The 27,417-nt window shown below is 49.9% G+C and overlaps 1 protein-coding gene across 2 annotated transcripts; it reads right to left on the reverse strand.

Annotated features, from left to right (window-relative positions):
* Positions 1-3,906: 3,906 nt before the first annotated feature.
* Positions 3,907-27,135, reverse strand: MGAT3 (beta-1,4-mannosyl-glycoprotein 4-beta-N-acetylglucosaminyltransferase). Of its 2 annotated transcripts, none has more exons than XM_030262975.4 (2): positions 26,824-27,135; positions 3,907-10,573 (listed from the first exon to the last, which is right to left on the reverse strand). In XM_030262975.4, the coding sequence occupies exon 2, from the start codon at positions 10,570-10,572 to the stop codon at positions 9,064-9,066; it is 1,509 nt and encodes a 502-aa protein (XP_030118835.4). In that variant the 5' UTR covers position 10,573; positions 26,824-27,135; the 3' UTR covers positions 3,907-9,063. The 2 variants fall into 2 exon arrangements, with proteins under 2 accessions (XP_030118835.4, XP_041569469.2); XM_041713535.2 differs by lacking the exon at positions 26,824-27,135 and adding an exon at positions 11,781-18,152.
* Between the last annotated feature and the right edge of the window lie 282 nt (positions 27,136-27,417).

Raw genomic sequence — 27,417 nt, forward strand, 5'->3', positions numbered from 1 at the left:
TCAGGGTATGTTTTTGACAGGGGGAAGAGGGCAAAGGTCCCAGCCTCGCTGCAGCTGAAGTGGGGCTTTTCAGACCCCTGGACTTCCATCCCTGCAGTGCAGGGGGCTACAAACACTGTCAGCACCAAGTGATCTTCTGTGTGAAGCAGAGCTGCTGTCCCTGTGAGGGGCTGCACTGACAGTCACTGAGGAGGCTCAGTTTTATTACCTAACACATTGAAATTGTTTCTGTAGTACTTTTACAATTGGTCTGTGCCCACCTTCACTCCCAGCACGACTCATGTTTCTTCAAACACATTTCTCCATGGCTGGGTTTGTTGGAGACTTTTCTCATTATTCCCTGACTGGTAAGATTCCATCCCCCAGCCTTCCTCATCCCATTTTTCACTTTGCACCAGCTGCATGCTGCAGGTTTACAGAGCCATTCAGAGACCCTGCTTTTGTGAGTGCTGTTGTCCTTGCAATCTTGCATCCCTACGACAGCCCCTGTTTTCTGCAGAGGGCTTGCAGCTGGTGGTACCACCTGCCTGAGCTGAGCTGCACATGCTGACCTCTTGCTTTCTTGTGCTTCTTTGACTGCTGTGTGCTGGGATGAGGCCCTCTCGGTGTGAACATGGGATTTTGGTTTGTGTACGGGTATCCTGGACTCCAGCACCAGGTGTGGTTTGGTCCCCTGTATGTACAAACCACCTGAGAAGGGTATGGCTGCTGTATTCTGCTGCTTCTCTTCTTTTTCCAAGCAAAGGCATCAATTGCACACCTTGCCCCTTAAGTCACAGGCCCTTAGATTTATTTTTGTCCCGTTTACCTAGTTTTGGTTTTGCCATGGTCTGACATTCACTTCTGGGTAACAGTTTGAGACAAATGCTTTAAAAACACTGTGAAGTAAAAAGAAGTGGGTAGATGTTTTCTACATTCTTTTATTTTTGTGTGTATGCCTGGGTCTTAGTAAGTGTCTGAGGGGGAAAAAATATATATATATAACTGATGATTTGTTGTTCTCTCTTTGGAAAAAGTCCAGACTGTAGAACAGGCTAAAATGCCAGGAAAGAGTTTGCTGCATAGAGGCAGGCTTATGTTATTTTATTTTATGCATTCCTTGGATAACATATTTTTTTTAATTTCAGATCCTGGAGAAGTCATTTTAGATCTTTATTCAGCATAGCTTATTTGCTCTTCTTCTCAGTTTTCCTTATTTTTAGAAAGGTGAAGTGTGTTCCCAAATTAAATTGTTACTGACTTGGACTTAAGCCAAGAGGATCCATGGTTCAAGCCATAAGGCACAGGAAACACAAGAGTAAAACAATGGAGTTTTATACTGTGTTTCATTTGGCAGGGTGAGGAGAGATATGGCCTTGAAAGATTTGTATTCTTACATAGCTGTAATATATTTTAAAAGACAGTAAGGAGTATTTTCACTTCTCACTTTGCTTAAAAAAAATAAGCACACACAGAAATGCTGAAAATGTTGGGATTGCCAGATGCTCCTTAGTTCCAAGTAAAGGTTCATGTCTGAAGATCTCAGAGATGCTTACAGTAATGTCCCAAACAATAGCTGAAGAGGGCTGCTCCTTCACCTTTTTGCTGATATGCCTGTCCCTGCTGCAGCTTCAAAGGCAGAGCTTGCAGCAGCCTGGTCCCAAGCCAGGCTCCTCAACCAAGCATCCATGGATTATATTCCTTATCTCAGCTTCTCACTTCGAGATGGGCCAGTTTTGCAGTGACAGAGCAAAGCCCCGCATAGCTCGCTCCCAGGTGAGGGTTTGCCTTTGGCGTGCCCAGGAGCCTCAGGAACACACGGCACTGCCAGGAAGCAGAACGTGCCTCCCCTTCTGCCATGGCCAAATCCTCTCTGTGGCAGTGCTCTGGAAAGCAGGGCAGCCAGCGCCTGCAGCTGTGGGCACATGAGCATGAAGCCATTTGCTGGTGATGCTCTCCGGGGCTGGGGTGACTCTCCCTGGCTGCTCCACGGGCTGCCTGCCAGCAGCTGAGCCCTCACTGCTTCCCCAGCTGAGCCGCTAAAGCAGCAAGACTTAGAGCATAATATAAAATTGGATTAATACTTAAAAATTAACTGTCCCTGCTAAGCAGCACGTTAAAACGTGTCCTGACACAGGGAACAAACGTATCCCAGCAACACAAACAAACAGCTGGCAAAATGGGGTCTGGTAGCCCTCTTCCAGCTTTCTGAAAGGTGTCTTAAGTTTATAATGAAGTCACATTGTTTCCAAGCACCCTGGTGTTTGGAAACAGCATATCCCTCCCTTTATCAGCTAGCCTGATAAGCATCAATAAGGAATGAGCTGGAGCCAGCCCCTCTGTGAGCCAGAGGGTTGCTCGCAGCCTCCCCACGGAGCAGGGTCACACAGTGCCCAGGATGAGCACCAGACATCCATGACAAAGAGCAAGAGCTTGGGAGAAAACACTGACTTCCAGGCAGGTCACTCCAGAGCTCCTCCAGGATGCATCACCCCATCTAACACCTGCTGGGGTATTGAAATGCTGCAAAACACGCAAGACTGCTTGCAGGCTCCTGCTGCCATATGGTGCTTAAGGCTCTGTAGCCATACCCAGGATGCACGCTGCATTGGTGTGTCGAGGGACCCTCCTACATAGCAAATGGGGCCACCCCAGACTGGTTTGTCCAAGAGTGAACTCCTCTTGCTCACAGAGGCACTTGAAGCTCCTGCAGCAGAAGCTCACACTCTCCAGGGAAAACGGTATTTTAAAACCTCACAAGAAGCAAAAAGAAATGCCATTTATGGTACTTTTTAAAATAATATGTCAGTAAGGATTTTGTGTTAGAGGCAAGAAAAATAATGTGGGAGAACCTTTGACCTAGTCAACTCTCATTTCTTAAACTGTCTCACTAAGTTGCCGCTGGTCTCTGCTTACAGACTTATACTTCCCCACTTGAAAAATTTAAATTTCAAGCATGCTGGTCAGCAACTATTTTTAGATTATCCCCTGTTCAGGCACAAAAATACAGTGATCACTAAGAATGCTAAAAAATTCTAAATAGAAAATTTTAATTGCTAATTTTGAGTGGCAGGTTTCTTTCACGCCCTTTGTTCCAGAGGCGGAAACAGCAGAATTACATTCAGCAATGCACAGCACAATCCTCTAGTTTGATGAGACCCTTCCACAAAAGGAGAATTGAGAACATTAGACTGGTATGGATGAAAGAAAGATGAGGGAATTCACTGGAGCTAATAATTATGAGGAAAATAACCTATGATGCTTACAGTCACTATCTCTAAATGGAATCAGGAATGAACCTGAAGCATAAAATGCTTTAAAAGGTAAAAAAATTAAATAGCTGTAGGTGGCACATGAGCTTGCAAAAGGCCCTTGCCAAAAGCACTGCAGAGGCCAGATGGTTAGGATTCAGAGCAGGACCAGGCTTTGATACCAAGTAATGGGAACAGCCAGAACAACAGCAGACAGGTTTGAAAATAAACCAAAACAAGGAGGTCATGTTCTCTCATGCACCATGCCAAAAGTCAGCCACCAGAGAGGCATTTCTGCAGTGGGGAGGTTTAATTTAGGGCTCCGGGGTTTCCAGGGCTTTACTTGGAAAAACGGATGCATCCAAAGGAGCAAAGATGGTGTCAAGGGACCATTTTATGAGATGATGCTGGTTCCCATGTCCACCAGCTCTTCCGAGAGCACGTAGCAGCCATCGTTCCCCACTCGTGCCTTTACATGTTCATACTCACCTAACATGCAGATTAGGTCTGACAGGGGCCTACAAAATCAGGAATCAATCCCCAGACCAGCTAGGCTCCCCTTCCATCTCCCTTCTTGGGAACAGTGTTCTGAAAAGATAGGAAGCTCCCTCACTCCATTTTCCAGCAGCCCCCTTAGCCAGGCAATCAGAAATAAAAGCTGTCACACACATATTGGTTTCCTTTCATACTTTGTAAATTTTTTTAAATTTTTATTATTATCTCCTCCTTTTAAGCATCCCTTTAAGGGTGAAATGAAATCCAACCATTTACAGAGAAAATGATTTCAGAATGTACATTTGATTTATCCTTACAAAAAGTTCATTATTACTTGCTGTTTATAAATTACAGAGTTGAAAGGAGCTTTGCAGATGCTCTTATTTTTTCTTTTCTTTTTAGTTTTTGGCAAGTCCACGCATTCTTTTTCCAAAGCAGGGTGTCCTGGAGCCCCTCCAGGAGCAACACTAGCAGTAGGTCCAGGTGGACCCCAGGCTCAGAAGTGCTGCTGGACCACCTCCAGGATGATACTGCATCATCATCCGCACAAGCAGGTAAAAACAGTGGTTTGAATTCTTAAGAGTATTTCAGATCCCTTCTTAATCCATTACCTGTAGTGCCCAAAGCTTTAAAATGTCAGTGTATTGCATTAGAAACAGTTCTTCTTTCTCAATGCTGGATCTGAGCCCCTCCTGCCACCCCCTTACCCTCCAGCTTCCCTTCCCTTTCCATAACAGGAGTGAGTTTGTCCAATGTCTCAAAAATCAGAAAGGAGGGGATCAGGGAGTATAGGGAGAACACAATGATGGAGGGATACAGGAGCCATTCTCCCACTCACTTCCCTCCTTTCTTGCCAAGGTTAGAGGCCAGTGAAGCCAGGACGAGCCGTCCCTTCCCTCTTCACCACCAGTGTTCACTAACTGAACCAGGAGTGACCCTGGACACGCGTCTTCACAGTGCAGAGGCATAGCAGCCACAGAGATTGCCGGCAGGAGCTGGGACACAGGGACATAGCCCCAGGGACTCTGAGGAGGGGAAGAGACACCATCCCACAAGGAAACAACAAGGCAGGCAGAGGTTCTGAGCACCCATTCTGCTCTGACACTCTCCCTCCACGCCAACTCTGTTTCCTTCTTCACCTGTCAGAGACACAGAGTAGGGTGGCCTGGGCAGCACAACCACAACACCTCAGCAGGACACAGGGATCAGAGAAAGCAACAGCAAGAGTGGGCTTGAGCATGTCATCCTCCATACCAACCACAGGCACAAAGTCACCGTGTCTTTTCTGTCACTTGGCTGTGGCATTAGCCCCAGATAGGCAAATACTTCTAACTTGCCCTATTCCCTCTGCTTTAGCAAGCTCACCTGCTGCAGGTGCACCAAAGCCCATGTCCTTCCTTCAAAAAGAGGAAGAAGCATTCTCCAGTCCAAAGCCATGCACAGGCACACAATCTCTTTCTAATTGGGACGCACAAAGACAGGCAGAAAGAAGTGCAAGGCTTGGGTGTGCCACACACTGCATCACTTGTTTCCTGGCCCCACTTTTTAACAATTTGAAGGTAAAAAACGTTTTGGGAATGAAAAAGCACAAGGCTGAAGAGGACTGCAGGAAAGGGCTAGTGATGTATTCCCTCCATCCTGGACAGTTTGGTCCTAGAGAAACAGCAGGATTCACTACCCACTGCCCCCACGGGCTGCAACAACTCACAGACATCAGGCTCTGATAGTCTGATCTCAGTTCCAGGACAAGGTTCTTGGTCTTTCCCTTCTCAAATCTCAGAACCTGGTTCAGGTAAGATGAAGGAGCTTCAGTGCTCACCTCAGAATCCAGCACTGGGAAACAAGGATCTGACACAAACCTGCCTCCTGCTTTGCCTCTCTCACCACCTCACACACGAACATACTTTTGACTTCCCTCTTGTGGCAGCTGCCTGGAGGGGTGGCTGTCCCACCTGCAGCTGGCTGCAGAGGTCCCAGCAGGCAGCACAGGCAAGGCTGAGCAGAGGGTAAGCCACCACCTTGGAAAATCACTGTGTGAAAGCCAGCTTAGTAGTGTCTGTTCCCTCCAGGGACAAGAAGGAAGATCTTTAATGACAAGCACTCTAGCTCCCTAAGGATAATAAACACAGGGCTAGCCAGACGAATTAGACAAACATTGACTGGTTTGGCCTTAAATCAAAAAATGCTTAAACAATTCTTGAAAAAGAGAAACAATAAAGAATCCATTTCATCTGTAAAGCCCCTTCCTCCCACTACAACAGAAGTCTGGTTTCAATTTAATTTCCTAAGAATTAGGAAGTGAGTAAGTCCAGGAGGCAGGCAGGGCAGGAGTTCTGCAGAAGAGCCCCAGCATTCCTTTTCCAGCAACACCTTCTTCTCCAGCCCAAGGGAGCAGAAGGGAGAGACAAATTGGAGGAAGAAAAGAATGGTGGAGCAAATAATGGAGGACAGAAGGCAACAGGTTGTAGTGGAATGGGAGAAGGATACTGCAGCTGTGGCTCTGTCAAACTCCCAAGGGACAAGGGTCACACCTCAACACTGAAAACATGACTGCTGTGCACTACAAATCCAAGGATGGCCATGCATGGGAAGGGCTGATATCAGAGGAAAGGCTGCTCCCACTATGGAAGATAAGGAGGTGCAACCCCAGTACACATAAACTTCAGCTCCTGCTGAACTGGGGCTCTGGTGCTGCCAAAGCAAAAGAGTGGCTTGTCTTTCTCCTCCCCCAGCAAAGCCTGGCACTGACCTTGTGTTATTATCACTGAGACAAGCAAAGCCCAAAGGTGCAAGAGCAGACCTCAGGCTCATTCCTCAGAGTGAAAATGAGAAATGGCTTCTTCCTTCCATGCTGTGCTGCTGCTGAATTGCACAAGCTAACACAGCTGCTCTCCTCCAGCTGTCCCTGGGGAAAGCATCTTCTCCCTGTGCTGCATCCTCAGTGCTATGGCTTTCATCTTGCTCAGTACAGGCTCCTCCTTTCTCAGCTGGGACCCAGTTTCTCTATCACCTCTCTATACCCAAGACCTCCACACAGTAGCTCAGCACCAGAAGCCCATGACTGTGAAAGGAGTTCCTTCTGCTACATCTGTAAGTCTGGACTTAAAAAAGCCACAACTTCCCTTTGGGGGAAGAGCATTCTGCCTAGCAAAGTTTGTCTGTCCACCCAGCTCCCAAAGGGGCTTCTCTGCCTGTGGGGAGGACACAACAGAACTGAGAACAGTGATTTTAAAGAAATCAAAAATAACAAAAAAGAGGCTTCCTTCAGTTCTTCTGAGCAGGCATTATGGCACACAACATGTGGAAGGAGCTAAGGTGAAGTGCATCTCCATTTGATCAGAAAAAGACATTATTCTTCTTTTTATTCCAGTCTCTGCCTTATTAGGCAAGCAAGTTATTTTTGTTGACAATTTTCTCCTCTCTAGAGAGGGGACTAGGAAGGAAAAAAAGAGAGATGTATAGGTAGGAATGAAGCACAAGGGTGGCACGTGCTGGGCAACACAGGACCATGGAACCCTGATGGCGTTAAGGGCAATGAAAACCCTCCTGCTTTATAACAGCTGGCCAGAAGGGCCACGCTTCTTTGTGCCAACGCCTTCCTCTTTATCCTCTTCCATGATTTCTGCTTCGAACATGAGTCAGTCTTTCCACTGCAAGGCTAAGAGAGCAAGTTCATTATGATTTTCACCCTCTGCCCACTACAACCCAGGCTCTGGGCACCCTGTCAAGCCATCTGCTAAGGAAGGGTGGTGGCAAGGGTGGAGACAACAATCTGCCTCCTCCGTGAGCTGAACAATCCAATACAACAGCAAGCCAGATCCTCACTGCTCGTGCCTGAGCAGGCACCAGCCCAATCAGCTGAAACTAGCAGACTCCTAAATCCCTTCTCCTCTCCATGGTCTTGTCTGCACAGCCCAGGCTGCAGATGTAGGCTGCACAACTGTGGTCCCCAAACAGTCTCTTGGCCCCAGGAAGAATCTGCCCATGGCTTGCTTCTTCGTGAGCCCCCTTACACCCTAAGGTCAGACAGATGGATCCCGTGCATTGACAGGCTTTGTTTGCCCACAACAATCAGAATTTTGCCCTTCCTCTTCTCCCTTTTATTACCCCATGGTAAGAAGAAGTAGTCAGCACATGTAAGCAGCAGTCCTGCTACAGGCACAGCCTGCAGGGCTCTAGAAGCAGCCAGAGAGGCTTCCAACAGTCCCAACAAGTGTAGCACTGCTATGCAGAGCCGATGCTATCCCTGGTCCTCTCCTATGAATTGCCCAAGAAGTCATCCATGCCAACACTGAGACCACAGCTTCTGCATCCCACCATTTTCTGCAAGCACACACAGCCAAGCCCCACTGTGTCCTACTCCCCCACTCAATACTGGTAATAAACACCCAAGTGCACACCAAACCCATGCATGTGAGCACTCATGCACACAGGCAACCATGCATTTGCAAACATACACTCCCACCATCTGACTGAGTCCCCCACAGCTTATCCCAGCCCTAACAGAAGCATGTACTGCAGGGAAGCTTTGGCTTCTGTAGGACAAGTCCATGCAGTGTTGTGGGGGCAGGAGGAAAAATGAGCAGAAAAAAACCCTCAAACCCAGCTTTCTCCTCTGCTTCCTATCTATCTGCTCCAGGATTGGTAGAGTACTGGGGCAGCCCAGGACAGAATGCATTAAGCCTGTGCAACAGGCTGCATATTGACAAGGACACCTTGGAAGCAAAGGATTTTCCTTCCCCAAAATACCCTTTGAATATAGCAGTATTAAAAAAAAAAAAAAGCATACTGAGATGCTTTTGTACATTCACTCATCCAAAAAATGCCAGTGACACACATCTGCACACACAACCACTCACAAGAGTTTGTGCCTGCTGACTCACATGCTCACTGAATAACCCAGGCTTGCATCTATGCTTGCTCCAATCCACAAAGGATGAGGGTGGATGGGAACAGCTGCCCTCCCTCCCCATGGGACCTTCTCAGCCTCCCCCAGAGGAAAATCTGCCAGCTGGCTGCAGAGATTCTCTCCAGCCAGCAGGAGAGGCTCAGAAGATGCAAGGAAGTCTTTATGCTACTACAGAGTGGGTCCTCAACATCTCTCTTCCTCCTGTCCAGGTCTCCCTTCATGTGACTGAGGAATTTGGGTTCCCAGGCATTACCCTGGGATGAAGGGAAGGAGAACAGGAAGTGAGGGAGGGCAGAGACCCCAAAAAAACAGCACACCCTGCCCATAAACAAAGGAAACAAAAGAAGAAAAGGAACAAACGAAAACACCCGACTCTTTCCCTTTGTTGTGAAGTTCCAATTTCCCACCCGAGCCTGAGCCTCGGTGGCCTCACCCAGCACCCTCTGCCTTTCGGTAGGGATTCTCCAACAAGTAGCGGAACCGCTGGTAGTTCTTGAGCAGGTACTTGGGAGCATACATCTGCTCCTTGGGGTCAGCAGGGGGATACTCCTGCATAGTACCATCGAACCAGCCACCAGTCCGGATCAGCTCCCGGATATAATTGAGGTCTCGTTTATCCTCGTAGTCACCCCAGCGGGGAAAGTCCCCGTTCTGGGCTGACACCAGTTTGAAGTAAATCCCCTCTGGGGTGAAACACCAGGAGCAGTGCCAGCCAGCAAAGTGGAGTGGGCTGCCCAGTGACCACTGCACCAGGATGTGTCCTGTGCTGTTCTCATACTGCCGGAACCCAGGCATGGTGTAGTACTCACGGCGTCGCAAACGTATCCCGTCGGTAGCATAGACAGCCTGGAGCATCCCCATGGTGCAGCCCGAGACCACCTCCAAGGTGCCTGGTTGCTTCCAGAAGAAGCCATAGAGCGACTTGCGCATGTGAAAGGCGAAGGGCTCTGTCCAGCCGTCGTAGAGCTTGAGGAAGAGCACGCCATCACGGGCCGGGATCTCATCAGCATCATCGATGATGAAGACGTCGTCCGGGCGCAGGTTGCGGAGGCGAGATATGCCATCCCGGGTGAGGAAGGTACGCAGGTAATCGTCTGCAATCCAGCCGTCCTGGCGGCCACCAGGGGGGAAGTGGTCCAGGAAAACGTAGAGCACCTTGTGGCGGATGTAGTCGAAGGAGCCATTGAGGAGCATCTCGCGGAACTTGAGTGGCCGCGGCTCTCCGTAGGCTGTGAAGTTGGACTCGCACACCACGAAAGCATCCACCACGTCTCCCAGCTCATGGAAACGGACATCCAGCAGGTCAAACTCATGATTGACGTTGATGGCATTGATCACCCGCCGGGGGATCTCCCGTGGCACGAGGCGGTCCTTGGTGGGCAGGTTGGAGTACTGGACCACGGTGGGGACCCCACAGCTGGGGCCGTGCCAGCCCGGCAGACACACGCATTCCACCCACTTGCGCCGCTTGGTTCCGCTGGAGCTCAGCGGCTTCCGAGCCGGCCGCCCCGAGGCTGCGCCGTCCACTCGCTCCTCCTGCCGACCTCCCACGGGTGGCTTCTCCAACACCTTGGTGCCTGGTTTAAAGCAAATGCCACCGGCTTTGGTACGGACAAAGTATTCTGTTGAGTCTTCTGGCAGCACGAACTCAACCTTGTGCAGCTCTTCGCTGGCTCTGCTGGGAGACAGGGGCTGGAGCAAGGGGGAGTGGGAGTACAGGGGTGTGCGGAGGAACTCCGCACCCCCTGGCTCAGGGCTGACCTGAGGTGTGACGGGGGCATTGTTCCAGAAGAAGCTGGAGACGAGGTTGGGACTAAGCGAAGCCAGCTCCCTGGGGAAGGTGACATAGGAAAGGGCCTTGAGGAAGTGCAAGAAGGAGATGAGGCAGAGACCAGCCATGCAGAGAGTCAGAAAGAGTTTATGGCGTCTCATCTTCATCCTGTGGAAGAGCCACGAAAAGGAAAGTCACATTCAATAGTTACTGAGATGCAGAAAGTTTACCACTGTTAGAAAAACAGGTTGGGGAAGGCAGGAATGCTGGTCCAAATTCAGCATGCATCTTTAGAGACTTGACTCCAATAACTACACCCCCCACCCCCTGCCATCTTCAGTGCCTTTTTCTTCAGCTGGGTTACATCAAGCTGAACTTCTGCTAGATCAGTCTCATAAATCCACAAAGACAAGAATGGCACTAGCAATGGGGTAGAAAGACAGGAAATCCAGAGTAACAGGAATTCATGATCTAGTGAACTTACCACACTTGGCAGATTTGCCCCTATTCACTGATGGAAATTAAATGAATGTAAACCTCCTCAGAGGTGCACCACCAGAGGATTGGGAGAAAATGAAAAGAGCAGAAAGGGTGAGAGAGTTGGGGGGTGGGCATGGTTGAAACATGACCAGTGCAAGAGAGGCAGTTTTAAAGGACCAAGATCATTAGTCAGACTGCCAGAAGCAGCCTACACTCTCCAGACCTTTACAGTGTTTGTACAACACACACCCTAAAAACCACCCTTGTTCTTAGGAAATACTACCCAAGTTCACATGGAGGACAGGAAAACAAAAATAAAATTAAGACACTGTCTCTTCCACCTGTGATTCTCAAGTCCACTGTACCTCCATATGCTGCCGTTTGCTATTCACTTTCTGTAGACCAGATGCTGAGGTTTTTCTGCATCTGGATCAAGGTGACAAAAATAAATGCCTAGCTGTCTCTGCCAGTAATACTGTGCCATCATGATGGATCCACGACAGGCCAGGAAGAAGCCAGTGGTGCAGAGCCCTTCCCTCCAAACAACATGAAACATTGCCTTCATCCTCCCCTCCACCACCTCCCCTCCTCCAGCCCGGGCAGGGAACATAGAACTGCTGTCAGGCAGAGAAGTGATTGAAGACTACAATTCAGAAAAAGGACATTAAAAAAAAAAAAAAAAAGAAAGAAAAAAGCTAATCTCACACAGTGCTTCACCAAGAAAAAGTAGAAAAGGTGTTCACCACCTGCTGTTTAGGGAAAGGCAAGTTGGGGCAAAAGTGGGCATAGGAGAAAGGTCATCCAAAAGTAGTTTTCAAGGCAGAGGCTGTCTTGGAGCATGACACCCTTCCTGCAGTGACAAAGAAGCAGAGATCCCCATGCATGTGACACATACCATTTCACCCCCTCCACATGCTCCATTCTGGTGGTTCTCTTCCTGGCGCAGTCTCCCTTCCAGGGCCAAAGTTCCTGAGAGGCACCATCATTTATAAAGGTTCCACCTGGCACACAGTGGTGCCAGCAACACCTTCACTGGAGGCAGTCCCTGCACCTGGGGGTCATGGGGAAGCTGCTCCACACCACCAGCCCCACACGTGGGCAGGTGTGGAAGAAGAACCCAACCAGCTCCCGCCACTTCAAAGGCTATTAGGTAAAATACAGCAAAGTGTGTTTACTGATTAACTTGAGGAGAATTTAATACTAAAGTGAAAAGCCATAAAGCATTTAGACAGATGGCAACTGCTCAAAGGAAAATGTATCTGGCTTTCCACAGATGACTCTGGCAAGGACTTTGGTAGAGGGGCTGTCCACAGTTGTACCTTACAGCTCAGCAACAGCATTTCTGGACACTTGGCAGTCACATTTTTAGTGGAAATCACTATCCACTGACATTGTCCCCAGTGCTCAGGTGGCAGGGCAAGGAGTCCTGGATTAAGCTCTGACTGAAGGAGTACAAGCCTGAAGCTGGTGGAAAAGTTACAGCATGGTTATGGGAGGGGAAAAAATTGAAAGAAAAATAAACAAGGAAAAAGGAAAGAGAGCTTGATTCTATTGGTTAATGTTTAGTAGGGGTTTTGATATACTTTGCCACAACACAAGTCAGCAGCAGGGCAGGGTGCTGGCTCTGGACATCACCTTTGTAGTGGCCCAGCCATTAAGGGGCTGGGATATTCTTCTGTTAAAAGCCATAAAAGATCATCTTGGGGCTTGCTGTCAAGCTTTCTTCACGAGGGCAAAACAAGGGGCTGCAGAAAATGCCATGAGCATCTCTTTCTATCCATGCTCATTTTTTTTTTCCTTGAGGCTCTGCTGATGTCTTGCAGAAGCAGCAAGATCACTTGTAAAAGAGAGGAATATTCAGTGTCTTTTCCTTGCACATCACTAGTTTTTAGTCTGTCTTGAAGTGTAGGGAAGAGAAGAGCACAAGGAAGCCAAATCCCCACTAAATTAGCTGAGTGACTGGGGGTCAGTAGAAAGTGTCCCTCACTGGTAATTGAGTACAGCTTTCTCCAGTCAGGTGTCCTGTGACTTCTCCAAGGCATTACTTCCAGACATCAGGCTGCTCTCTCAGACACTGAAACCGGGGCAAGATGAACAGCTGACCTGCTCCAATATAACAATCCCAATGAGTGCCAGGTAATGCTGGTTTCGCTCCAGTTCTTACAGGATACACAAAGGCAGGTCAGCCAGCTTCCTCTGGGCCAGCCCAGGGCCGAAGGCAAGTGGTGAAAGAATCACAGAAGGAACATCATCTTCTCAGATGGCACTGATGCTCGGCATGCCGCAGTAAATTCCCAGACAGAAAGCCGTAACTCTTGACATTCAACAAACTGCTCTGCTTTCTGAGATGCAGCATGCCGTGTCAACATAGCAGGATGCATGGTTTTAGGAAGCAAAGCATATTTTCCTCACTTGACATTAGCATACATCAGTATCTGTCAGGCTCAGCATGTGGCTCTGCAGCTCTTCAGCCACGAGCACAACAAGCTCCAGGCAAGGCTGCGCTGCCTCGGTTCCTACGCCGGGCTGGTGTGCACAGCCCTTCCCAGCTGCTCTGCCAAGCCAGCTGGCCCTGCAGTACCCTCTGCTGTTCCACTGCTGACACGGCCCAGGAGGCAATTTTCACTGCTCAGTTGGTTTTGTTAGGGAGTGGGAACACAAACCCATTTCCTAACCCCTCCTGAAAGAGGGGAAGCAAAGGAGCAAGGTGTGTCCTTTTCAAAATCTCTTGCCTGGGAACCACCTTCATTCTCACATGCCAGGGATTCTTCTGCCAGGGAGTGGAGAACACTCATGCACCCTTGGGTGAGCCAAGACACTAAATACCATCCATCATGTATCCCTTCCCATATCCTCTGCTCAGCCCTGCAGTGGAAGACATGTCTGGTGGCAGCTGGAGAGTCAAGTTGGAGACAAAGGCCAGCAAGGGAGGATTCCCCACCCTCCCCATTCAAAATGTTTACATGCAGTGGAAATTAAAAAGGAGGTACCAGTCAGGGAGACATCTCAAGTTTGTCACAGAAGAGCCCAGCTGCTCCAACACAAAGCAGCCATCAGAGACCAGGAACACAGAAAACAGCAAGAAGAGGTATTTCCCTTCTGAAAATTTTGACTGAGGAAGGGGAAAAAAGTCAACTTGATCTCTGGGAGAGTGATCAAGTTGCTGTCAGCAGCAAGAAAAACTTTAATGTTCAAGTAGAAGAAAAAGCCTGAAGTAGTATGGACAGTCAGCTCCATTAAGACAAAGCTCTTTAGGGAGTGCACAGTTATAGACTGCTTCAGCAACACACAATCCTGGAGAGACAAGCTGAAAGCTTCTTTTTGTAAGGGATTCCTTTGATATTTCCTTGCTTGAAGTTCTGTCTCTACCATGCAGGGGAAGTGCTTTCAGAAAAGGAGAAAAGCTAGAAGTGTTATGCACATGAGTTATCCCCAGGCACCTGTTACCGTTTTAGTGACCAGTTGATTTACACCATTCTGAAATATTATACTTCTTTTTCAAGAATCCAGAGAGGAAGATATGCACCGATAAGAGCTGGCAGTTCACCAGCCCCAATGTTCTCTTCTGGAGAACACTGGCAAGAGGCCACACAACAGGATACAGGCTTGTTACCCCATCTTGTTAGGGCATGGGACTCAAGACTCGTTAGACCTCTCCCACGGCTACAGGGAAAACATAACTGTGGAGAACAAGTCAGAGCAGAAGCTTCTGGTTTTCCCCTGATACCAAAATGCTCATCTCCTCTGCCTAAAGTTATCCCATAACACCCATGCAGTAACATATTTGCAGATCACTCAGACACTTCAACACAAAGCAGCAATTCAAATTAGAATCACTTTCACATGGCAGATTAAAAACCCAGTATGACTTCCACCCCCCACTCCACACAGAGGGCCCAACTCTCCCTGCTCCAGCTAGAGACAAATGGAACAGGCTCCACATTTCTGGGGTACTAGGTCTGCCTGCCATCCTCAAGCACAGGAACCAAGCAGGCATCAGAGCCTTAGTACCTCTAAACACTCTAAAAATCTCAAGTTACTTTTGTCCTGCAAACATCCACAGAAGGAGAAACCATAAAACTTAGTATTTGTCAACAACTAAAACAAGCTCAGGGACAGCAGGACTGCACTTTGCTTAAGGGTAGGAAAAGGAGATTACCCTACATTGCAGGAAAATCTGAGAGTAGCAGGATGTACCAGAAGGTAGCTAGGGCTCAGCATCTCTCACATGAAGGATGCCACGGTGTTTTCAGGGACTGCAAGCTACAAGGACATCAGTGAGAAGCTCTGGCAGTCACAGCACAAGGTGGTTTCCATGTAAGCAGGTCTGTATCAGCTTCCTGCAAGTTCCAAGGACAGAATAAAACATTCTTCTGTGTCCTTCATCAAGAGCTGCTGCCCACAGCACAAATGCAAAACAGCAATACCTCAGACTCTGTGTTTCCTTTGCAGCCTCGAGGCAACTGACCACAAGGTGCCACGGACTTGGTGCCAGCCCAAACAGCTGGATGCAGCCATCCAGCACGGTCACTCTCCAAGCAAGGTCAGGCTGAGGGACAGCAAGGCTCTGTCCTAAGCACCTTCCCTCCATTTCTGCAGACAGACAAGGAGAGTGGTAAGGTAACCACTCAACAGCGTGCCAGCATGATTCCCATTTGGCTCCCAGAGCTGCCATCCACACACCAGTAACAGGTCTCGTCAAGTCAGAAAGAAAACCAAACTGAGGAAAAAAAATAGTTAAAGGTGAATCTACACAAAACCAAGGTTTGAGGTTGGCCAGGGAAGGGCAACAGCACAGCACAAAGAAAGGCATTGCCTTCCCCTTCCCAGGAAAGCCAGGCACATGATGTACATGTCAGCCACAACCCTCCAGATTGTGTACAAGGCCTTGCTAAGTCTCAACAGACCTGCAGCATCTACATTCAAAAAACAAACAAAGCAAGTATCTCTTCTATGCATTCCTTTAGGAGACCCAAGTGCTCCACACCAGCAGCTATATCTGCTGCACACAGAAACTAAGATGGATGCAACACAAAGCTTCCAGCTTTATAAGTGCTGTGGCTGCTCTCCTGTTCACCTCTGCAAGCACAGGATCTTCAGAATCCACGCTTCCCATGGACTTTCATTGTTTCAACTGCCCTCTCAAGTGTCTTGTCCTGCCCTTCGGTGGACTAAGCCTTGGTTATTTCAGATGCTACACCTCCAGTCACAGCAAAACAGCCATGCACTGTGGGCAGCAGCTCTTAACCCTCCATACAGAACACATGGGACCTGGAGATAAAGTGGTCTTTGTTGACAGGATTGTCTCAAAACTGATCTTCCAGAAGTTAGCATCACAGTCCAACATCTGAACACCTTCAGAGTCCATTATAAAACTCTCCACTCAGACTGTTCTTACTGTAGCTACCGTATTACTAATTGCAGCAATATATAATTATAAAATTTAAAATAAGATCTCAGAAAAGACTAGAAAACTCTAGTGAAATCCAGTAATGGCCTACAAGACACCAATTTAATTTTATCCAAGAAGTACTTGGACGTCACAAGGGTGCAGTACTGCATGCTAAAGGAAACTAAGCTGGATTTCCAACTCCACTGCAATCAATCAAATATTCTTCTCAGTATCCTTCAGATATGCTGGGCTCCCTTATAGCTAATCTTCTCTCTCCAGCTAAATCCAGTCTCACCATAGGAATTTCCACTGCTTCAGAGATGCCTCTGCACACTCTAATCCTTCGGAGGTTCTCAGAAGCTTCTCCTTCAATTTCTTAGCATCACTAGTCTGAGTGCTCTTTCCACTACAGGAGAAGCAGAATCTCTTTCTCTCACTTATCCCTGATATCCTGGAAGAACTCTTCCTCAACCCTGCTTATTGCCTCCTCAAAACATCTGGTTCCACGAAGTCTGCAGTGATGGACCCGGAGCTTGCATCACCCCTTGGCTCCCAGGCTGGGCCTCTCCGCACATCAGAGAGGCATTGCTCCCTGCGCTCACCCAGGATGCGAGGCCCTTCTCCCGGACAAACACGGCACTGCTGCTGCTCGCTGCTCCAACTGCACAGCAGTCAGTCACTGCAAAACACAGCTGCTCATGTCTTCTGGTGTCTTACAGGGAAAGAATACTCCATCACGAAGAACAGGAAAGGGAAAGGGGACAACACTATGCAAAAAAACCATTTATGTCTTCAGACAGACCATGGGGTAATCAAACAAATATGCAAGGTCTCCCTGCTAGCTTTGGTGCCCTGCAAAGAAGGACAGGCCAAAACCAAATCATGCTTTCAGAGACTTCAAGTGAGGCATGTGACAACACAGACTGTTGTGTCAGAGGTTCTCCCCCTTCACTCACCACCATCACAGCTTACCCATCCCTCAGTTGTCAGTTGTATGAATGCAAGTTGTCAATCAGATGAAAGTTTGCTTTTACAGCCATATCAGCAGCAGATCTAACTGGGTTAAAAATAAACTTGAAGAAAACGCCTAGGCATGGGAACAAGCAGATGACCCACAGAAACTTTCTAAATTATTTCACCAGTTCACTTCTAATCAAAACACATAGATGCAGATACATCCTCAGATTCTCAAAATTACATAACTGTAGGTGCTGTTCATCTAACCAAATCTCCAATAAGGCCCCCATTCAACCACCATGAGCTCACTAATTCTTCCCAGCAGCATCAGAGAAGGAGCACATCTCAAGGAAGGAAGTGGAAGAACCAGCAGCAGCAGGCAACTGCTTTCAATGCAGATCCTGGCAGACACTCTATGCAGGTCAAGGAAGTGGAGTACAAGCCACAAATCCTGAGAACAGCTCCAAGATGAACAGTCCAGATTATCCTCAGACCTGCAGGCCCATGGGTGAAGAGCACGCTGTAGACGTGCCAAATCAGGCACGCAAACCCTGTGCAAAGGAAAGCAGGGACTGTGTGACAGCCCAAGCAACAGGGAGATGCAGGTTGAAGAGGCCATAGGAAGGTGAAGTGTCTACCCTGTGAGCCCAGAGCAAGGCACTTAAAAGAGGAAAGAGGCAAGAAACACTTGATGCCATGGTGATGGGTGAAGCACACAGACCCACGCAGGCAGGAGAAACCACATTAACTCCGCTATTTTTGAAGTGGGTGGCAGTTGTTTGTGCATCCCCAGGATAAAGGCTCTCTAAGATGGATCAAGGAGAAGAATAATTAAACCCCAGGAAGACAATAAATAAAGAGAGGCCATGGAATAGCAGCAAGATCCTAGTGGCCAGAAGAGCTGGCCCTCCATCCCCACCCTCTTTCCTCCCCCATCCATCACCAGCTACTTGGGGTTTGGCAGTGTGCTCACTTTCCCACAGTAGCCGATCTATTACTGTTTGGAAGAGCCTCTTCCTTCCCCTCCTCCCCTCCTTTTCAGGCCACAGGGGTCCTGCTTGGCAGCCCCCGGATCCCCCTCTACTCTGAATATCTGGTGACCAGCCAATCCCATGCAAAGAGAATTAACCCCTCGTAACCAGGAACAAACAGAGAAACCTGACTCTATGCAGAGAGGTTTCTCTAGGATGTCTCTCCCTCCTTCTCTCCACCCCTTCCCCAACCCCCGCTGCTCACTCTCTCGCCTTCCCCCCGCTTTCCTTTCATTTCTCAAAAACTAACTCCAGCCCAGGGAGTGTCACATCTTCCTGAGAATGTTACACAAGCCCATGGGAATTTTTCTTGGACCACGAACAGACCCTTATTTATTTGTCTCTTCTGCCTTTGTTCTTAATTTCCTCTTTCAAGACTTAGGCAAGACCGCGACACAGTGCTGCCTGGATCCCCCGCTGCCACTTCACTTTCTTATTATTTTCGGAAAGAAAGGGCCGATAGGCAGAGAGCTCTTCAGTGCCTTGCCCCGAGGCAGGAATAAGTCAGCCCAGACTCCCACCTCTGGGGTGGACAAAGGGCATGAGCTCAGGAGCTCTGGCTTGCAGAGACAGCCTCCTGCTAATGTTATCCTTCTGACTGCAGCATTGCAGCCCCTTGGATTAAATCCCCACGAATCAATTCTGCAGTCACAGCTCTATGCCGATAACTGGCATATGGTACCACGAAAAGGGGCAGTTTCCCAGAATGAAATCAAAAGCTTCCTAATGCACTTAACTCAAGGTCACATAAATCTCCCTTCTGCCTCCCACAGACAACTGGACCTTGTTTACAGGCATTGCAGCAGGCCTGGGTCTCAACAATATGTTTACTACTTCTGCACAACATTCCCTTTCACTAAGCAAAGCAGTACCCTGATCTCCAGATTAATCCAAGCAGAAAGAACTAGAAGAAGGTCTATGGGGAAAGAAGGACAAAGTTTTTCTTCATCAGCAAAACCAAATGCCATCCTGGACATCACACAGATTTGGGGATCATTTGTCTTCACATTAGGTTGCCTTAATTCTTGAGAAGGATGAGGAGGAATTTTTTGTTTAGCCAGACAGTGATGCCTCTGACAAGAGGTAAAACCACCTGATGAAAGAATGGGTTCTTTTCAGGCTGATGAGACCAAGAACCAGGCCAGGGCAAGACAGGACAGCACAGTTTGTCCAGGGAACATACCTGTCCAACTTTGCCCCAAACGCAAAAGCCAGAAGAGAAAACCATGCAAATAAAAACAGGGAAGCTGACCATTTCTGCTCAACTGCACAACAGACAGAGCAGTTTACTACCACAATCACTTGATTACTGGCCAAGTTTCTTTCTCCACCCTCAGCCCTCTTCCTCTCCTTTCAGGTCTTCAGTAACACAAACATTTGTATTGAACTGTGTTTCTGAGAAGTCAGCTGCCACAAACAGGTCAAAAAGGAAGGAAAGAAGAAAGAATTTTTGTGTAAGCACATTATGAAAATTGGTTATGAACAAGCAGGACATGTAGTGCAGGAGGGGAGCTGTGGTCATGTTGAAGTCAAAGGACAAGCAGGGCAGAAGCAGGACAGCCCACCGTGAGGTGCAGCAACCTGCCACAGTGAGGCAGAGGTACACAGGGCATTAAGCTCAAACACAGCTGGACTACCCAACTCATCTTCATGATGCTCCATTGCTGCAGGATACTGTAACAAACTGCCCCAGTCAGCTTCTCTTCAGGGTGTAATCACTGAGAAGTGATGGGAATTTCAGCTGCACGGCTTGCTACTCAACCACCTGGTCTACCCAGTGCTCAGGTCCCAATGATCTTGTGCAAAGTCCAATGGACTTTGGTGTCATGAGAAATCTAAAAAACACTTTGGCAAGACAAGATGGGCCTTTGAAAGAATAAAAATGCTTTCAAGTATCTAAATATTTTAGAGAACAGTCCAGAAGATTCCACACTGTAACTAAATGAGGGACCAAATTCAAGCACCGGATTCATTGTCTCCAGCTTGACAGTCTCTTTACTGCAAGGACAAGGCTCTGAACTCAGGAGCCTCTCGCACAATCCCAAACCACAGAGATGTTCAGCAGTATCACACACCTGAGTCATAGAGAAGCCAAAACTGCATTTTCAGGGCAGTTCAGCTGCACAGAGCCATATACAAACAAACACAGACAGAAAGGAAGCCCACAGCACTTCCTCATCACTAAGTGATAGACTCTGGATGCCTGACAAACTCCCCTTCCCTCCCCCCCAGTGCTCATGGGAAGCGAGAAGACTGTTCCAGAGCACAACTGCACTATAAATAATTCAAGAGTCTGCTAAATTATGCAAAAGCAATCCCATCGCACCCCCAGCCAAGCTGAATGCAGGTGTGGTCAACCCCTCCTCCAGAAGTTGCTGCTAGATAGGGATTCTGAGGCCACAGAGGCTTTGTGCCAATAGCACATATCTGAGAGCACATCGGCCACTTGCTCACAGCCAGGCCTGCACCAAGCAACGGCACGAGAGGAGGTATTTGGGGACACAGGGCTGATGGGGAAACAGCAGCTCCTTTAATCCACCTCTTCTCCAGAGACCTCACATGGCCCCAGGAGCAAATGTAGAAAATCGTGTCCCCTTCAAGCAAGGCTGCTCAGTAGGTCTTGCCTCCATGGATCGGATTAGCTCGCAAAAGCTGCAGCTGGACAGCATTGGCACAGTGAGGCAGGGAAGAAAGGACTGCAGGTGGGAAGGAGAAAAGGGAACAAAAAAAAAACCTCTGGAGTGGTAAAGAAAGAAGAGTTTTGCTAACACAAATAACATACAAGGAAGGCTGAGCTGAAAGCAGAGTTCTGCTGCCTCAGTCTTCTGCCTTTGGGAGATCCTGCTTCCCTGAATATCAGGGCTTCCAAAGTTTCCCTTGGAAATGGGGTCATTAAGCAACAAAGTGCAGCTCACGCTGATCACTCCAGGGCACTGCTCTCCTCATTTACCCTGCCCTTTGCTCTGCCTCAGAGCCAGCCCCCACGCCACAAGCTCCAGAAAAACACAGCTTCCTCACACACAGTGAGCACCATGCACTCTCAGCCCCTATAGCCAAGTCCTTCTTCCAAAACTGTACCTTTCCTAGCTGCTGCAGCCTCCAAAATTTGTGCCCAATGTGCTCAGCCTGCACAGGCCTCCATCCTCCTCCTTTTCCCTGCTGTCCAGCTAGAAGTGCCTGTGTTAGAGGAAGGAAGAACTTAAAGCAGTACTGTAGCCCTTTCTTCAGCCTCAGCACAACCAGCTTAAAATCTCAGGGCTCCAGCCTACCTTCCCCTTCTTAAAGGGCTCAGTATCTAGGAGAGAGACTCCCTTTCAGGACTCTTTGCCATGCTGTCTCCCTGGCTTTCTGTCCCGTTCCGTATCTGCGTGCCAAGCCAGGGGATACCTGTGCTGAGTTCACAGGCGTCACAGCTGCAAGCTGCCATGCAGTGGGGCTGATCTGCATTACTCTCTCAGCTGTGCTCCAGGCCTGCCTGACGCAGCTTTGCCCTCATGCAAGAGACATGCAGCAATATCCCAAAATAAAAATTACCCCAGTTTGAGTCTGCCCCTTAACCCTAGTCCAACCTGTATAGATTTACACACCGAGGAGAGAACGACTCTGAGGAAAAGGCAGCAGGGAGCTGGGATTATAGATTAGACAGCAGATCAAGAAGGAGGTGAGACCTATGGTGAAAAGGGCTGCAGAACCCTAGCAGTGACTAGAAAGTTATCAATAACCTCTGGCTCAGCACCTACTCCCTGCTGTTCTCCAGGATTTCCAAGACAGCCAGCAGCAAAGACCAGCAGCAAAGAAAGTACAGGAAGCGTGGCACTTTGGTTGCTGCTCTCCTGACAAGCCTGTGTTTGCCACTGGGCACAGCACAGCCTTGCTCCATGCCTCAGTTTCACTGCGTGGGAAATGTGAGAAACTTTTCTACTCTGGGTAAGGGCTTACCTAATTTAAAGAAGCTTAATAGATTGCTTCAAGGTCCTTCAAGAGAAATTCTGTCAAAATGCAAGACAGAGATGATCCCCAGAAAGAGGAGAAGCCCCTTTTGCTTTTCTCTCTTCCAGTCAGCCACATCCACCTCTCCTCTTGCAATTTGTGAATTACAGGCTGAAAAAGACTTCTGGCAACACTCAGTGTGGCCATACACCACAGACACGGCTAATGTTTTGGAAAAAGCCTATTTAGATACAGACCTAGGCACTCCCCTTGGTGGGGAAACAAGGAACCTTAGCTGAGGTCATCAAGCTGTCTATTCAGCTAGTGGGGTTATCTCGGTACAAAAGGCCAAGGCCTCAACAGCGAGCAGCTCACATAACTCTTGCTGTCCTAAAACAGGTAATAATCACTTCCAAAATCACAACTCTAGAACAAGCCCTTGCCATTTGTAAGGCAGTCAGCTCCCTTCATGCTACTGCTTCTTCCCTCAGCCTGCCTGTTGAAACCTCAAAGTGCAGTGCTGCACCCCCTTTCACTTATCAGCTCTACTGAGCAAGTTTCTGAGCACAAAAATATACACCCACCCTGCTACAGGTGTTCAGAGGTCTGAAGAGCAGGAGGTGCTGTCATACTACAGGAACAACTTTGGGAAGTAAAGGGTCTGCATACCAAGGAATACAAAGAAGTCAGAAAAAATAGGTGAACAAATCATGTTTCTGCCTTCCTCAGATATGCAGCCAGAGTTTATTCTGCAGGGATGCAGGCACAGAGTGCTTTTGTAAATCCTACACCACAGCTCCAGCACACAGCATTTCTCTTCACCTTTCCCTGGAGAAGGTGGACCTCACCAGCTCTGTGACAGCAACTCTGCCCTGGCCCCCGGCACAAGCAGCTGGTCCTGGCACCCCACCCAGCGCTGTTGCTGTGGCACAGCCCAGTCCTTGCAAGACACTCACCTATGCTATCAAAGCATCCCAAACCCGACCCAAAACTGCCCACAATACCAGGCTTGGCCCCTCCACGCAGCTCTGTCATGGCTCCTCAAGGCCAGCCTGCATCACTGACTCGACAGCACGGTTCACGTGTGCACTGCAGATATGTCACCACCTTTCCAAGAACAGCCAACACTGGGAACAGCAGGCATTCCTAAGACTCTCCCCACATCCCCTTAGACTGCACTGCCCCATGTGCCTACTTTTCCAAATTTCAGATCCCACTGTAATGTTTCATTGTAGCGTCCTGATGGCATTTTGTGCTAGTGAAGTGCAGCCTGACCTTTTGTGCAGAACTGATGGGTAACAGTAGCAGAAAACACATGGGCACAACTACCCACACTTTTCTGCTTCTGTAGTCAGGGCTGGTAACATGAACCAGCCCTTTGAGTCACCTCCACTGGCCTAAAGTCATGAAGACATCTCTTGTGCCAGTCAGTACACCCTCCTCTCTGCCAGAGTTACTGACAGCTGTACCAGTCTTCGTTAGCACCACCTCCTCCAGCTACATCCCACTGATTGGGTCACAGACTCCAACAATGTACAAAGGGCTCATTTTAGAGCAACTAACCCCACCTAAAACCTAATCAGCCGTTAGGAACAAATGCTGGCCCAGCTTGCCCTATCTATCCATCACCAAACTCCTGCACTTCCTTCCTCCACCTTTATGATCCAGCACAGAGGCTGGGGGGTGTAGAGGTGTCAATTTGTGATAGCAGGTGCACCTTAAATATGCTGTTCTCAAGAGAGAAACTCCAACACAGCAAACTGAAAACTCAGCTATAAACTCTTCCACGGGACAGAGTTTATCTCTGCTTGTTGACAAGAGAGGAACAGAGAGAAACTTGCCTAGCCTAAGGTGCCCCTGCACGTACTGAATATGCACAACAACATCTATGTGCACTGCCCTGAACAACTGCCATACCCATGACTGCTTACATGCTCTACATTTATTGCAGCCATAAAAATCAGCACAAGTGCCTGTGTTCCATGGTAAGTGCATCCAGCAGGACCTGTCTGCATTGCTACACGCACCCAGCAAACAGCCACCCACGTTTGTCACACAAGCATCCCTCAAAGGCATGCAGTAAGCATGTTACACCAATCTGGCAGGCCCCAGTGTCACACCGCACTTAGCCAGATGCGCATGGGAGAAGAAGGAGAAAGGTAAACACAAGGCACACAGAAAGCCCACAAGTACACAAATCTCACAGGTACTCTCCTCAGGCAAACACACCGAGTGTGTCTGTGCCAGCCATGTGCCTGGCCGAGGTTCAACGGGCTCTGTGCTCACCATGCAGCCCCAGCAAGCCTCCAGACCAGCTATCCCTGTCTCACATTGGGCACAAGTGCTCCAGGTAAATTCATAATTGTGAGCATCCACTGAAGCTAACATTCCTTCAAGTACACTATTTTCCACCCGCTCTTCTTGACCTCCTAGTTAAGACAATCCCTGCGTGCCACACAGGGATTTTTTCAATCTTACCAGCATTTTCAGGGAGGGAGGAAAGCAGGAAGGCAACTCAGCCACCAAAACCACTTTGGAAACAAGAGTGTGGAGGACACCTCCAAATGGAGGTGAGCTACAGCAGCACCTAGGACCAAAAGTATACTAGACAAAAAGCAGCAGTCAGGCCACCAAATTAGTAAATGGGCAAGACAACACACCTGCAGCTAGCCAGAATCCATCCCATCTCCTAAGGATATAATTGCCATATCCAGGGCATTAATAAACAAGCTATGCAGGTATAACTGAGTCCTCAACAGGAGGAAATGCTATACCTTGCACTGGATTTCTTACCCATACTGCAAAATCACCTGAGTGTTAGAAGAGCTATAAATCTTTGAGGGACTTTTACAACACGCAGTAGAAGAGCCACAGCTTCCCGCCTCTCCTGCAGTTTGCAATGGCTTTCATTCAATGCTTGTTTTACAGTGCTAGAGGCAAGCTGGAGACTCCCTCCTGAGGAATAGCTCAAAGGACTGCTCTTCTCCCACTCTAGCTTGGAGGACATGTTCCCAGCACTGCTACTGGGGCTGAAACAAGCACAGGCACTAGAGCTGTGTTTAGGGGGGGGGGCTTTAGAAAGTGGAGGTTTGCTGGAGTGTAGGGACACCCATAGTCCTTCCTCCCCTCAGACATGTCTCTCCATTGCCTGAGGGTCAAGCAATGAACAGTAAGTAGATCCTACTTGATTTCTGCCCTTCTCTGAGAAGTTGGCAGCAGCCAGGCTGCAGTAACAGGAACTTGCAAGTGCTTCTTAAATCACAGGTGCCAGCTGGACTTAAACATCACTGCTGCAAGAGAGACCCACAGTACACAAGAGACACCCTTTGGGGAAGGAACTTGAGAAGTTCCTGCTGACTCACACCCTGCCAAGGTGAGTGACACAGGTGCAAGAGGATGCAGGAATTTGAAATTCAGTTTGCAGGGGCCTAGGGGTTCCTGGTGACTCAAGTCATATTTGTTCGCAGGGGTGCCACCGAGTGTTTTCACTTGATGAAAGTGAAAGGCTTGAACTTCCCACTCAAGAAGAGAGGTTTGGAATTAACTGGAGGGCTGTTCTATAGGAGGAAAGGTGCTCAGCACCCACACTATGCTCTGAAGACAGGGCAGGCACGCTCCTGACCCCAGCTCTGCCCTAGGGTGCAAAGGAGAAATCCAAGACCGCAGCATCATTTCGGGGAAATAGGCAGGGTTCCCGTGCGACCCAGGCGCGGCTTGAGGAAACACAGCATGTGGAAATCCCCGAAGGAAAACCAAAAGCTGAGGCACTGAGAGAAGCCTCTCTCCATCCCGCGCCACGCTCCCTCCCTTACTGAGCTGCCTGAGGGACTCCAGAGCTGCAGCAGATGCTGTGTTCCCCACCAACCTTGTCACGCTCGCTCAGGGAGCAAAACTCTCACAAGGACTGAGGTACACCAGCCTGTCACTCACAGGACACAGCTATTCCAGCCCACAAACAACCCGAGAGCCCCACACGAGCGGGGAGAACTTGGGTGCCTGCGACCCCCACTGCGGCCAGCCCCGAACAGGGGAACTGCAGCCATCTGACATGGACACAGGGCAGGGCAGAGGGGACGTTTGACGATACACATTTATTTGTATGGATGTTTTCCCTCCCACGCACGCACTCCTGTTACTCCTCGCTTGCTGCAGGCTTGGCACGCATCCCCAGCCCGTGCCCTCCTCGCAAGCCGAGCCCGGGCAGCAGATGGGCCTTGGCTGCAGTGCCCCGGCCGGAGGGAGGATGCCTCCATCCCCGGCGAGCCCTCCGCTGCGGGCAGGGGGCTGGCAGCATCCCCTCCCTCCTCCCCACAGCCGATGCTCCCTAGCAGGGGATGCCGGGATTATGGGGGGGTGGCGGGGGGGGGGGGGGGGAAAGAATAAAAAATATATCAGTAATATAAATAAATAAGGAGCGCGAAGGTGGGGGCTCGGTGGGGAAAGCCTCCCCGGCAGCGCTCGCAGGGGATGACGCCGCACCCCCAGGCCGAGGCACAACTTGCAGGTGGCGACAGCGGCGGGGGGGACGGACCGATGGGGGTCCCGCCGCCGCTGCCCGCAGCCCCGGGGCGGCTCCCCCGGGCCGTGCTCTGCCCGCCGCCCCAGCCCCGCTGCCCTCGCTCACTCACCCCCGGCCGGCGCAGTGTCGGTGCCCGCCGGGCCCCCGGCGGGGCGAGGCTGCCGCTCGCCCCCAGCCCGCCCGCAGACCCCCGGCATGGCTCGGCGCCGGCCGCGGCGAGGCGAGAGGCGAGCCCGGAGCCCGCAGCCCCCCGCCGCCTTCCTCCGCCTTCTCCTCCTCCGCCGCGGAGCGGCCCGGCACCTCCTCCCGGCCGCGGGGAAGGATGTGCTGCGCTGCGGAGCCGCGGCGAGCCGAGCCCCGCCGGCAGCAGCGGGCAGGGCTGCAGCAGCCCCTTTTGTGCCGCCCTCACCGCCTGTCTCCTCCCCCGGCGCGCCCGCCCGCCCCCCGGGCCGCCGCCGCGGGCCGCCCGCCCCCCGGGGCACGGCCCGGCCGCCCCCGCCCCCCGCACAAAGAGCCCCGCGGGCGGGCGCGCAGGGCCAGGGCTGCTTCGGGAGCGGGATGCGGTAGCGAGTGCCGGGCCAGGCGGTGCCCCCGAGGATGCCGCGGGGCCGAGGCAGAGCCGCCGTGCCGCCCGCAGCCCCGCGGCAGAGCCGCCCCTCAGCATCTCTCCCCGCGCCCGGGGGGGCAGCGAGGGCGGGAGCGC

This window comes from Taeniopygia guttata, chromosome 1A (genome assembly GCF_048771995.1).
Source record: "Taeniopygia guttata chromosome 1A, bTaeGut7.mat, whole genome shotgun sequence".
Lineage (NCBI taxonomy): Eukaryota > Metazoa > Chordata > Aves > Passeriformes > Estrildidae > Taeniopygia > Taeniopygia guttata.